This window comes from Colias croceus, chromosome 9 (assembly GCF_905220415.1).
Source record: "Colias croceus chromosome 9, ilColCroc2.1".
Classification (NCBI taxonomy): domain Eukaryota; kingdom Metazoa; phylum Arthropoda; class Insecta; order Lepidoptera; family Pieridae; genus Colias; species Colias croceus.
Genome location: NC_059545.1, coordinates 8436391 through 8449112, shown reverse-complemented (window position 1 = coordinate 8449112; position 12722 = coordinate 8436391). Strand labels below are relative to the sequence as shown.

General features: G+C 32.6%; 1 protein-coding gene across 2 annotated transcripts in view; it reads right to left on the bottom strand.

The window, feature by feature from the left end:
* LOC123694690 (cyclin-dependent kinase 14) overlaps positions 1–12722 on the bottom strand; it is a 79340-nt gene that overhangs the window by 55361 nt on the left and 11257 nt on the right. Inside the window, exon 1 of one of the 2 annotated variants that reach the window (XM_045640196.1) lies at positions 9010–9383. The exons of the other annotated variant lie outside the window; for it this stretch is intronic. Coding sequence (XP_045496152.1) covers positions 9010–9073 — 64 coding nt within the window. The 5' untranslated portion in view covers positions 9074–9383. Of the gene's footprint in view, positions 1–9009; positions 9384–12722 lie in introns of those variants that run through there. 2 annotated transcript variants of the gene reach the window in all.

Genomic DNA, 12722 nt, shown 5'->3' with positions numbered 1-12722 from the left:
AGTCATAAATATCTAGAGTAGGCAGGAATTGATAACATTTGATAATACGCAAATAATTATTAATGAATTCAACTGTTTAAAACACTATCTGCAAAACATTCCTCACAAAATCCAATTAATACAAGATACAAGAACACGATATTATTTCGTGTCTCATTAACTTGCTATGTCGCTAACTCTAAGTTTAGATTGTGGTTTGAATTTTTAACACATTATAATATGAACGTATTTTCGCGATTCCATTCCTAAAAACAATTAATATCATTTCATATTTCTGCTTACTCGGCATAGAAATCTATTCTACCACCTAGAAAATAACCCACCAGTACAAAAATCGACAAACACACTGTCCTACTAAAAGCCAGGCAAGAAGCAACGCACTCATGTATTTCAAAAAGGTTTCACCCCTTCAAGGAGCAAGTGCACCCCCGTGCCATATCTTAAAGCAGCAGTGTTTCCAGTGTGGAATAAAGACAGCGCTATGCAGCTCGTCTAACGCCATCACTTTTCCGCACCGGAAACAATACTGCTAAGACATCATGGTACCCCGTCATCGTAGGATTCGTACTTTTTAGCGTCAGCACAAAAGCTGTGCGAGTGGATTGACGCGACCTCGAACCTGCGACCGTCCGCACAATGCCACCTATTGTGATGTTAATGCCGACTCGGATATGCACAGCGGTGCATACGTTGATAGCTATTAACAGAACAATGCTTTTTTATTCGATGCGATTATCTACGTTTTGTATATTGTTGTATCAGTGTCCTGCAGTGGTCTTTTTAAGGTTGTGTTGTGACAATTATTGTGTAGGATCCTTGCAAGTTGCAGGTCAATAAATTCATAGTACAAAAAATGTCTAATAATACCAGTAAAAAGGGCAACACAAAAATTGTGGCTAGCAAAACGATTTCTATATTTTGTATTGCGACTTCTTGTTGAACCTACATTTCAAAATACAACAAAATGTAGTTTCGATATTTTCACAATTATTTTAACTTGACACACCAAACCAACTGTTTTACATATTCAACGTAAAGAATTTGTTTATTTCATAGTGAACACAAATAAACATAAATTTTATCAAAATCATATTTTTAATTAACCTTCAAATGAAGATGTTAAATAGGCACGCGGCACGTGTAAACTGTAATTACAAGTGTAACTAACGGTTTCCTAAAAGAAACTAGAATGGTAACAAATAAGCGGCAAATAAAAGCAAGAAAGCGCGACAAATAATTCACATTTCACATTCACATTAATTTTTTAGAAACTAGCGCAGTTATAATGAATTTATTCGAATGAAAAGTTAATGTAAGGAATATGCAATGATAGAAATAGATTATGAATTGTTTTAATTATTTAAATTAGTATGTAAATATTATGTTAAACGGTTTACTTAATTGTGAAAGGGCACACATAATTTCTACAAAAGCAACATTATTTTCTTGTTTCATAGTTGAATATGTATAACATAACTACATATGAAAGGAAAAATGAAGTTTTGTAGAAATTGAGTTCAACAAATATTAACACTCCATTTTATTTCAATAACAAGGAAAAGCTGCCCATAAAATGTTCTGAGGCAATAATTTAAACCGTGGTCAAGCTTATATTAAATACGTATTCCTTATAATATATTCAGAGCCGCTTCATATTCAGAACATAAATTAGATAGGACGCTGGCAAAGCTATTCTGTTATGCAAATTTCATATTCTGGGCAAACAGTTTTAGATGTTAAATTTATTATTAATCGTCACAAATCTGGTAAATTTATAAAATATTGACTGCATCAAGAGTGAATAATAGAAATTGAATTTTATTTGATAATGTTTTAGATTGCGTAAGTTCCTTTTCATGTTCAATTCAAAACAATTTTACCGCTTATATCTAAAGTATCTCACAGACTTTAAACTTCTCCGTAATTATGATTCGGCCCATACCTACAACTCTATACAACGATTACCGTAAAAACAGTATTATTTCAACGTATACAATCACACTAGTATTATCGTGACTTCATACAAAGGATAGATTGGTAACCACTATCCATGTTATTGGATGTTGATTGTTGAAGCGTAGCATGACTGTGCTCGTTCAAGCGTCTGGGCTTCTCTTTGGAAGACTACCATTAGCATACTAGAATGTAAAATATCATTACATAGTACCGTGTAGTAATAGACTATGCAATGTTTAACGAACCTTATTTAACTTTTAACCAGTAACTACTATGCTCAAACAACTAGAGATAAAACATACTCAAGTTCCACGCTCACAATTCTAAATACAGTAGAACCTCGATAAGTTAAAGTCCAAGGGAAACACAAAATATTTTAAGTTATAGAGGTTTTAAGTTATCAAGGGTCTATCCATTTTTCACTGTTTCTATAGCTTTTAATTTATCAGCGTAGGTGAGGGTTGTTAGTTTTCTTTTTGGACTCTTTAAAAGCCAGGTTTATCACACAGTAAGTAAAGCGATGTTTCCAGGACAACGATCTAAAACTTATGATGGAAGTAAGTCGTTGTCATAAAGCTAACCGCCGCAAAGCTTAGAAGAATTTCGATAAAGCAAACAATAGGTTTACGTTAAAAATACATAGTAAACACGTGCAAGCAAAAAATACCGAAACCTTTTGTTTTGACACTCTTTCAAAATGACTCATTGACAAAAATTTTATGTTATAGAGGTTGTGGAAACATTTCTTTAAGTTACTGAAGGCCAATACAGAGATTATTTATTTAAGTTATAGAGGTTGCGTATTTTAAGTTACAGAGGTTTTGGGCTCTTGATGGGAAGGGAACATATTATTTTTTGAAGTTACAGAGGTTTTTATGTTACCGAGGTTTAAGTTATCGAGGTTCTACTGTATTACAAAAAGTAAAAGACACATAGAATGATCACAGCAATTTGCTGAGGAATTGCTTGACAGTTTATTTATTTATTTATAAATAATAATTACAAGATTTTACTTGAGATAAATTAAACTGGACATATAATTATCGTACATTAACAAAGATAGAAATACGGATGCAACTCGTATCTGAACAAGTTTTTGCCATCTTGAAAATTGCCTATAATTGCTTGAAACTACTTCCTCTACTTGATTGCTAATATATATGTGACTACTTGATGTTTCAAGGTAAAAACTTGGCATCCATTTAATTCCAATCATCAATTTAAGGGCTTAACCATTTAGGGAAGCAAATTATCTAACGACTCAATTTATTAAGGGATTGCAGTCTTGCCTTGGCGAAATTCAAAGAAAAACGATTTTACACTGACTGAAATAAATACTGTAATTAGTTGTTTAATGATAATACTAAAAAGGGTTTGATGTTTCAAATTAAATGTTGTCAATACAGCTTTTAACATAATTGCGTATTTCTCAAGCACTTCTGTTTTTTCGAAATCTTTATACTACTTTAAAAAGAAAACACTAATTCATCATACACAAATATAAATGGCCCTTTTGCCCTACTTAGCCTTAGATCTCAGATAGCCTAAATCTTTTGAGTTTTGGTGAACAATACGTCTGGTCTATAAAAACCGGGTTAGCGATTGCATTTATTTTATTAATCATTCACATCCGGTCGGACAACGACCTCTGAGATCACCTGCGTCTGCGATTGTCGGCCATCTGTGAACAGTTAGGGATGCCCAAATATGTATTATTGCCCGGTTCCTATATTCAACGGATCGTCATAGTATCAAAGCTACTATCCGTTTTTCTAGAACTAACTACGAGTCGTTATTACCGTTCCACAATTTTATTTCTTGACGTGCTATCGACGGACATCCGTTGGTCATAAAAATACCGAGCCCTCTTCACTCACAGATGTGCGTTTCGTTATAAGCCAAATTGAAATTAAAATAACACAAAATTCAGGACAAAATAAGTTAAATATACAGCCGAATTATAAACTTTAAGAATAAAGTTTCTTATTAATAAAGAACTAATACTAAATAACTATATATTTGTAGACATCTGCGTGATAATTTTCCTTCTAAACAACCTAATGCGTTACACAGAAAGCAAAAACGGAACGTTTTTCTCGCGCACGCGTGCATTGCTTGTCAGTTGTCAAATTATTGTCATTCATTGTTGATTGATGATTCATTATCAAGTTTTATAATTAAAGAATAACAATACAACGACCACTGTTTATATATTTATTAAAAATGGATATTACGCCGGTAAGTACGCCTTTATATTTCTTCTTTAAAATCGTCTGCCGCTTACTTTTTGCTTCGGACACTTTTAAAGTCAAACATATATATTTCTGTTACAGAAATCGAAGAAGGCTATGAGTAAAGACGAGATTGCTCAATTATTATAACCAGTAAGGAGACTAATGCTTCTACGAATAAATTAAAGGATGAATGTTGGACTTCGTTGACCAACACATTTAATGCAAAAATTGGTCAAATACCTACCAGGAAAACTTTTTATTTTCAGCCAAAAAATTCAAACATAATAAGGATGATGGACAAATATTATGAAGAAATAATTGAAATACTGAACACACAATAATTGAAATACTGAACACACAATAACTAATTAATTTTTGTATATTATTAAGCAATATATCTAGACATACGGTAGAAAAAGAATTTGTTAGGTAGTGCTAAATGTAAATCTTATGTAAAAAATGTATTTAGTTCAGAGAGCCTATTACAGCGTTAAGGAATATAATATAGAAGATGATAATCGATGGAGGGTTGTCGTGTAAGAATCACAGGACAGTTCTTTGGCATATATTATGTAGTTACATATTACTATGTAAAATTAAACTGTAATAAAGAAATAAAACTTTTATTCCATTTTATTATGTACTTTTATTTATTTTTTATTATTTACAATACAATGTTTAAAAAATTGATTTCTACATTGCAAACATAGACATACATATAAATATACTAGTGGTCCGCCCCGGCTTCGCCCTTGAAATACTGAACACACAATAACTAATTAATTTTTGTATATTATTAAGCAATATATCTAGACACACGGTAGAAAAAGAATTTGTTAGTGCTAAATGTAAATCTTATGTAAAAAATGTATTTAGTTCAGAGAGCCTATTACAGCGTTAAGGAATATAATATAGAAGATGATAATCGATGGAGGGTTGTCGCGTAAGAATCACAGGACAGTTCTTTGGCATATATTATGTAGTTACATATTACTATGTAAAATTAAACATAGTTATAAAGAAATAAAACTTTTATTCCATTTTATTATGTACTTTTATTTATTTTTTATTATTTACAATACAATGTTTAAAAAATTGATTTCTACATTGCAAACATAGACACATATATATACTAGTGGTCCGCCCCGGCTTCGCCCTTGGTACATGTTTATGTTTTCTTTCCATAATAACCATCCTCGTACTTCAAGGAACATTATAAAAAAATAATTATCGAAATCGGTCCACCCGTTCACGCGTGATGCCGTGACCAAGGGAAATAGGTCTGCCACTGATATCGATATTGTGCCTAAAGCATAGAACCTCAGCGTCAACAGTAATTGATGTTATGGAGATACCCCATGATTCCTGAAATGACAACATAAATTAGGTATGTAATAAGGTTAGACGTGTTTGGTATAATATTAATGCCTCCATTAAACTAACCTGGCTCCTTTTATTCGTACGTCTGGATAAATTTCAAGAAGTAATTGTTCAACAGATTCTTTATCAAGTCGAAATCTCAATTGAAATTCGTGAGAATCCAGGGTCGCAAAAAAATCCACTCTTTCTCTATAATATATATTCTTTCACGCCCACTATCTTCTTCCGAAATTCGATATAATATTAAACACTTCTCTATCACTATCTGAACTCCACATTTCGATATTGAAGCGGAAACAATGAAATAGTAAGAATTTAACCGCCCGAAATCGACGGGTAAACAAAATGCTATACGAATAGTAACTTTGACAGCATAATGACATTAAAAATATTTATAGGAACGCGATAAACTGTCTTCTCCATACAATATGCTTACCGTTCGTTAATAGTAACCCTCCCATCCGTCAGTAGGAAGCCGTCGGTAAGTTGCTTGACGAGACGTTTTTTATAGGAACGATTTTCGCTTACGCTTGGTTAATTATACTACTATTCGTAACTAAAACGGATCGTTTTTCAAATATAGGAACCGGGCATATATCGATATATCGTACGGTAAAGTGCTTTTATATGAACATTACTTGTGGTTTTCAGTATAGTTATGAATTATGATAAAAAAGCTGGTGATATGTGCGCTTTAATATAAATATTACCTACTCGTAGTTTTCAACATAATTGTATGATAAAAAGCTGGCCAAAAAATAACTTGTTGAATTACCTAATTATGTATACCGTGACGATGCATATTCGGCACTAGGTATGTACAACTAGAAAAAACAATTTTTTATTATCCATTTAGCGCGATAAAAAACGTATTTTATTTTTTCAAAGTATATCTTGGTAATTATCTACAGGTATGTATGCGACACAGAAATTTGTAAACATAAATAAATATACGCATTCTTCTAAGTACGAAAATCAATCAATTTAAAGCGTGTTAATATTTCAAGAATCTGCATGAAATCTAATACCCCAATATCAAATATCGATTTCATTATGACATATCGATTATCGATACACATAAAACATCCTTACGATGTGACGATGATTACGAGTTGTGAGCCAGTGATGTGATCTCGAACGCACCTGCCTCATTTCGAGCATCCGATGTTAAAAGCATGTGTTTGACAAATCCGGCTCGAAGGACCTATTGTATGTAGATGTAGAATTTTGAATATTTGTTTGGCTATTCGTTTTATTATTGTGACTATTTTAGATGTGGAAAATTCGTTTCGTTAGTTATTACAAGTCCCTAATTGTTTTCGTACCATTAAAAGTTTTATACCATGTGTTTTTTTTCAAAATACTCAATTACGAATTTACATTCACTTTATTCATTTATTTTACAGTTGAATCGTAACACTATCCGCAATTACGTTTAATTTATATTTGACACTACTAATTTCCACTACCTTTTAAGAACAACCAGTCCTCGTGAATAAATTCATCAAAGCACAGATAACATTCTTCCATATAGCCATCAACTCGTATATTATTGAATCCACACCTTGTCAAACGCGTTGTACGTGATGTAAATGACAAGAGTACTTAAAAAGGAATGAACGGAAGTACTTGATATAAAGCAATAATCACAAAGACGAGGAAACATAGACACGTACCACTGTTCCTGGTTGAGTTATTTGTATTTTTATCGAGTTTTATATCAGCGTATGGAATTGCTTACTCGAATTGACCTGTGTGTATGTATTGCATTTTTAATAACTTCCACAATCAAAAAGGTGATACACCCTCCACAATAGTCTGACATATTAGTTAATGTAAGATTTATATTCAATTAAATAGATATGAAGTCGTGTACTATTACACTTCTGTGTTTTGAAACTCCTAAAATATTCAGTTGTCTGTGATACACGCAATGGGCAATAATTTTTATGTATTTATTTACAAGAAATCTTCAAATCAAATGTGTTATAGTAACACAGGAGTAACACACGTAGACATTTCGTTCGACATTTTTATTACATAGCTTCCGTGAATATCAAAGTTTTATTGCACTAAAAATTTTAAACACATAAAATAAACATAAAGCTTTAGTTGTGGCTCAAAAAGTAATAATATTCTAAGCCCACTTTATCTGCATCTCGGAGATGAGAGACCCACATGTTTTTAAATATTGTACCCATCGTAAAATTGTCTCTATGCTCCAATTGTATTGAAAAATCATAAAATAACAAACTTAAGTTTAATTATGAATAGTTTTGTAATAATACAATCGAGATAGTTATCACCAGCCTCAATAGCACGTAAATCTTCTAAATAGAGATATGGAACTATAAAATTGTAATGAGATGCGCATAAAAATAAACAGTAGCCTAAGTTAAATGAAAACATAATGTCTTTTAACATTCCTCATTAATCGTTAAATTTTAAACCCGTATTTAACTCGGTCCCAAAAAATACAATAAAAAGTGGCCTTTATGCAATACGTGTTTTGTTCTAGCTTACTGTAACGTAACATTCGTAAAAACAAGTTTCCTTTAGAGCTCGTTCTATTTGTATTAAATTGCAAAGAACAGACGAAGCAATATTCAAAGGTAGCATAGTAATTACGGAGCATTAAATGCAATTTTCAAATCCACTGCGAAACAACAAAGCATTTCAAGATATTTACGAGGGATGCGGAATATGTGCAAGGATTTAAAAATACATTCAAGGGGTTTTATTGTGAAAACTTGCGTAGGTACACTGTGTTGTTGTGATACGCGAATGCACGAGCCAATTATAATCATAGTGACGTTTATAATACTTTTATCACCTACGTTAAATATGAACATACTGGATTAATTTTACACAATTCAAGATACTGTGGGCGTAACAGCCAAGTTATGTAAACAAACCTTCATAATTCATGCAAGTATACTCCGTAACCAGATGAAATGCGAGGCGAGCGTATGAAACACCGTAAGTGCACGGAAGGGCAGCGAAAACTTTAATCAAAATGTGTATGCAACAGTCTGAAGTTTAATAAGGAATGAAAGCAGGGAAATTGGGTTTAAACGAGACAAAGATGTTGGAAACGCTTGACGGTGTTTATGTATTAACTATTAAGTCATAACAAACGAAACACTCGATCTTTGTTTTGAAAATATTTTTTCATTTTTTGTTTACCACGATTGATTTGTAGCCCATTTTAATGATAAAATGTACATTTCGTTTTCAAATAAATAACAAAAGGGATTTCATTTATGAGTTTATACTTTTCAAGAAAAAGCAAATGTTAATCCTGTAAAGATTGCCAATGACGTCACAGAATCCTGGCATTGACGTCATTTCGTCCCTACAATAAAGTAACTTATTAAGGAATACCATTGTGTTAAGAGATACATAATAGTCTGAGAATAGAGCAAGTGATCAACAATACCTTCCGAGATCGTGGGCAGGACGTTGACGAAGTTAACAATCCCGACGCCCGTTAGCTGACTCATTCACAAAAATCAATTCAGCGATTCGAAGAAACACCCGCGGACGATATATCCGCGTTTTATTAACACAAAACTTCAACACTCCACAATAATATCACGTAGCCCACATAGATAAACCCGTTGTTTTAAACACTTCAGATTTCTGTCATCGCACATGCGCTAAAACTGTAGATTGGATAAAACCGTTAGGATTTACGTGGTGTGGTCACCGTGCACTTTTCTCATGAGTGAGAGAAATGTGAACTATCACATGAGCGCGACCTAGATATTCTTTTTTAATATAGCTGCGCGCGCGCGCCGCCCTCTCTCGACGAAGCGCAGAGGCAGACTGGGCGCGAAGTATGCAGGCGGCCAAGCATTGCGCTCGCCGTTCACCAATCTTATCTACGAAGACAGCGCACTTGCTCGGTTACTTAGCAATGCAGTTACTTGACTGGTTACTGGGGTATAACTTGCGCACAGGCTATAACGATTTATGATTCTATAGAATAACTTAATCCAGATAGCGACAAAACGTACGCCAGTCACCATTTGGAAAACCCAGACGACATAATAGATGAGCAATCGTACTGTGACAAAACAATTCTTTTTGTCTTAGAAGTTAGAAAGGACTATTACGTTTTTTACATTTCAACAATATGAATCAAGTTGAAGTTGTCTCAAAAGTAGGTTATAGTTTATTAGTCAACATAATTTACAATACACCTTGAATAACGTAGCTGCTGCCTGCTATTTATATGTACTTCTATTCAAAATAAACGATATCAATATTCTACACATATTTCACTATTGTACCGCGAGATAACATAATTATAAATGTATGACGGGCCGCTGTTATCAGAAATGTTTTGGCTAAGCTTCCAGTTCAAATTAATTGAAACAAATTCATATTTCATAACATTGTACGAGTGTTTTGTTTTACGCAAGTCGTCGTTTTATTAACTCTCGTATCACAGGAATCAATACGTAGACCGATAAAACGCATAAAGCATTAGCTTGTTTGATAATACTCGTACTAAGTTTGGGTTCTGTTGGTATTGTCTGTAGACTGTAATATCCGATCTGCATCAATTACCGAGTGTGTTCTAGTTTATTAAACTTTAAGAACTTTTTCTCTAGAGAAAAAGCATGAGCATCATACGAGAAAATGAGCGATCGTTTCTTTTGTATTTCAGGAGATATTTCAAACAAGTTGCACTGATGTTGTACGTATATGCGTTAATTTTCAATTATAATTTAAGTAACTGTTAAATTTACTACATATTTGATATGATATTTCCCCGTGACCACGCTCGCTGTAAAGTGTTCGAAACATCGGGAAAATAATATAATGAATAAATCGCGTTTAAAATCCGTTTAAAAGTCTTTAATTTCTAAATGTATAATACTCGCGTAAAATCAAATCCTAGAAAATACTGATATGATATTATCGACGAATGTGAATTATGTTTCAATGAGAATAAATTCAAATGTTTAAAATAACGGTTTTACTTGTTGGGTTGTAATAAAATTATTAGATCAAAAAGATTACTTATTCTCCTAACTTATTCTTTAGTTTTTGCCTAAACTTTTGACTTATCAAATACATATAAGTAAAATTTTTAGATGTAGTAACTTGCTTACATTACCATAATGGTTGTTTGTTTTTATGTAAACAAACCTAAACCACTTTCATTATAGAACAAACTCCAACATCGCGAAATAAAATCAGCTGTTCCGTAGATTTTGGCAGAGTAGATAATTCCACTTTTGTATATGAAACAGCTGATATTTCTTTTACGATGTTGGATTTGGCTTTGGATTAGGTATAGACCTAATTAAAGTTGTTCAGGTTCGTAGTGTGAGTCATTCCTTAAAAGTTTACTCATGATTTATATTTAACCCTGTTATTGTGAAAATTAAAACACAAAATAGTTATTGTTTCTTGACATTGTGAATTGTGTACTATTTTTAAAAGTAGTAGTATCTAAGTGTAAGTAGTATGTTACTTGAAATGATTGTATCGTGTACTGAATAAAGCTAATTTCATTAATGTGCATAATTTTCTTTCAGTTTCTTATAAGTTTTTGGTGTGTCGGTAAAATGAGTGTTATTTTCCTACATGAACGTTTCATTGGCTTTTTTTCCGACATGCCAAAATTTTGCCCCCTGCACTAATAATGGTACAAATGACAACATATCGAACTAGGTAAATATTTTCAGTATGAGCTGACTTCACATTGCATACAGGGTGTAACAGAAAGGGGTTACACATCTAAGCAGGGCGTGATGTACCTACTGATGAAACTGAACAATTTTCCCAAAGAACATAATGTCAAAAGATGAAAATAATGGAGAGGTTTAATTTTTTTTTCATCTTTCGACCCATTTTCCTTGGGAAACGTTGTTCAGTTTCATCAGTGCATCACGCCCTGTTCGAATGTGTATATCCCCTTTCTGTTACACCTTGTATAGGTTTTACAAACATTCACAGGTCAGCTTATACTGAAAATATATAGCTTAATATGTGTCGTTTGAATTAGTACTTGCAACAAAGTATTTTAGTTATGGTTACCTAATAAACCCGCCTAAGAATACAAAGTAACTTGGCTAAATATACCAATCTTAATTGACTAGAAAGAACAGAGTATATTTAGTTATAGTTAACCAATGAACACGATTGACAGTAGTACCCAGTAACTTGGCTACGTATACAAATTTTCAATTGAGTAGAAGTAACAAAGTAGATTGGCTGTCCCTACCCAATAAATATGATTAACATTATCGTGTTACTTAGCTAGTTTTACGAAACAACTTTGCTAAAAACAACAGAGCACGTTGGGTATTGTTAACAGAGTAACGCGATTCACTATAGTAAGTAGGTAAGTTATATTTACTGAGTGAATAGGTTAAAAGCAACAAACCTTTAATACGTATTTTTTGACCACCTTACTGGGTTTATATTACCAACATACGATAACACAGTTGACTTGTATAATTTTAGCAACAAACTTTGCAGGGTCCCTCCGAAGCAAGTTACTCGGTTGTAAATAGCAGCAACTTGTTTATTTATAGCCGTCACGTTTTTTCAGTGTAACCACTAAATACTGACACATTACTTTTGTTTTAAAAACCTCTACATATGTTAACATTTTACCAAAAAGAGAATTGTATCAAATATTTGGCGGTAGTTACCAACATACATTAATAATTCCGGCATAGTGGAGCATAAAACACATAGGATATTGGAACGGCTGTGAAACAAAATAAAACACCGAGCTTTTAGAAGCGAATTCTGTCAGAGAATATAAATATATGTATGAAAAGTTTGTTTCAGCATTTGCGTCATGGTATTTTGGTCGCAAATCTTTTATATGTAGGGAATATAAAAGACAGTTTTTCAAACGAATTTAAGAGTAATTCATTACCTTTTTGAATAAAGCTTAAAGCTGTTCAGGATCTATCTCTCAGTAAAAAATAATTTGAAAGGAATATTAATAGATCTTCGCCAGACATCGTAATCGTACTGTAAATAAAATCTCTATCTAATTTATTTTTATAATATCATTCTGGTCACTATTTTATCAAAATTAAAAGACCAAAGGTCAAGGCTGGCAATAAGACTTACAATGAGAACCTGCAGATTAATAAACAATTGTAAGTTTTTATTTTT